This window comes from Tarenaya hassleriana, unplaced genomic scaffold (assembly GCF_000463585.1).
Source record: "Tarenaya hassleriana unplaced genomic scaffold, ASM46358v1 Cleome1, whole genome shotgun sequence".
Taxonomy (NCBI): domain Eukaryota; kingdom Viridiplantae; phylum Streptophyta; class Magnoliopsida; order Brassicales; family Cleomaceae; genus Tarenaya; species Tarenaya hassleriana.
Window position 1 is genome coordinate 2,468,191 of NW_010960187.1, and position 1,479 is coordinate 2,469,669.

Genomic DNA, 1,479 nt, shown 5'->3' on the forward strand with positions numbered 1-1,479 from the left:
GGGAAAGATCAAAAAAATGGACGGACTTTCGTGGATTTGAATAGGCCCTCGGGGTCATTCAATGCGACCCAGCCCATTCGCCATCCCGGGACTCCCCATCCTTTGGACAAGGACCCGAGGGTGACCACCGGAGCAATCGATGCAAACTTCCCCATTGGAACGAACGGTCTCTCCCCAAACACAGTCCAACGGTACACTTCATCCGATATCACCATCATCCCCACCTTACGAGCCAACTCGGCGAGCTGATCAGTTACATAACCGAAGATTAAATATTTTAGAATGTTACATAATCTTGAATAAAAAAAACATTTTTGAAAAAAAAGGGTTTAAAGTTTGGACAACTCAGTTGATAATGAATAGAACAAAACTCCTTAGTTCGAATCTTCACTTGAAGAGTGACATTCACCTAAATTTCGATAAATTTATGTATTATAAAAAAGAGCTTCACCTTCTTAAGATGAAATCCCGAGTAGACGTTGCCACAAGGATTATGGGGGTTTATGATGCAGATGGCGAACGTGTTCTTATCGGAGATTCGTCGAACGTGGTCGAGATCGATCTCGTAGTTTTGGTCGGGAAGAACGTCGTAGTAGCGGACCTCGATGTGGCTGTAGAGTGCTCGGACGTCGTAACGAGGGAAACCCGGTCGAGGAAGAAGAATATTGGCCCTTGGTTTGGCGAGGACTTCTATTATAATCTCAATCGACTGTTTGCATCCCGCCGCCATGAAAACATCCTCCGGCTTCAGCTTGAAGTTCTGTCCTTCGAGATCGCGGTTTAGATAATCGGCAACGGCCCTGACATAGGAGATCGAGGAACGCAAATAAAAAAAATCAAAAAATTCATCTTGGATAAAACGCGACAAAACAAATCCAATCAATAACCATAAACCATTAATCATTAAAATTTATATACATGTATACACACACACACACTAACACATCTCTAATAAAACCATATATCATTGTTGTTTGGAAAAGAGACATGTTAATGGTCCTTCACCCACTTTCAAGGTCGAATCCTCGGACCCATGTGCGAATCCAGATTGACACCCGTTTGTTTGATTTAAAAAAATATAATTTCTTTATAAAATTTATATTATTTTAATTACATTTGATAAAGAACCAATTATAAAATGATGTTTGCCATGATAAAATTAAATTTGCTCCCCATTATAATTTTTCTAGGTCGGCTACTACTCTGGCCTAAGATATGCCACGTGGAATTAATAACTAGCAATCCATAATGAATCAAGATCCGAGTGACTCACTTTTTGGCGTCAGAAGTTCCGATGCTTGGGGCATAACCATTGCCCTTGCCGGAGACCACGACGTCGGTGACTGCCTTCTCGGCCTCGATCCACGTCCTTGTAACCGCGGACGGTGGCAAAACGATCTGCCCGCTCTCCGGGTCGGTTTTAGCTTTGAGGTTCGCCACCACCCTGCTCAACGACGCCGCCGCCGCTTCCCCGGCTGG

At 43.4% G+C, this 1,479-nt stretch overlaps 1 protein-coding gene across 2 annotated transcripts in view; it reads right to left on the bottom strand.

Moving 5' to 3' along the window:
- Positions 1 to 1,472, bottom strand: part of LOC104806412 (probable aminotransferase TAT4) — a 2,669-nt gene extending 1,197 nt beyond the window's left edge. Inside the window, exons 1-3 of one of the 2 annotated variants that reach the window (XM_010531315.1) lie at positions 1,274 to 1,472; positions 452 to 800; positions 27 to 245 (exon numbers count right to left, since the gene is read on the bottom strand). In XM_010531315.1, the coding sequence (XP_010529617.1) occupies positions 27 to 245; positions 452 to 730 (498 nt within the window). In that variant the 5' untranslated portion in view covers positions 731 to 800; positions 1,274 to 1,472. Of the gene's footprint in view, positions 1 to 26; positions 246 to 451; positions 801 to 1,009; positions 1,031 to 1,273 lie in introns of those variants that run through there. The other variant, XM_010531306.2, reaches the window with a different exon arrangement.
- Between the last annotated feature and the right edge of the window lie 7 nt (positions 1,473 to 1,479).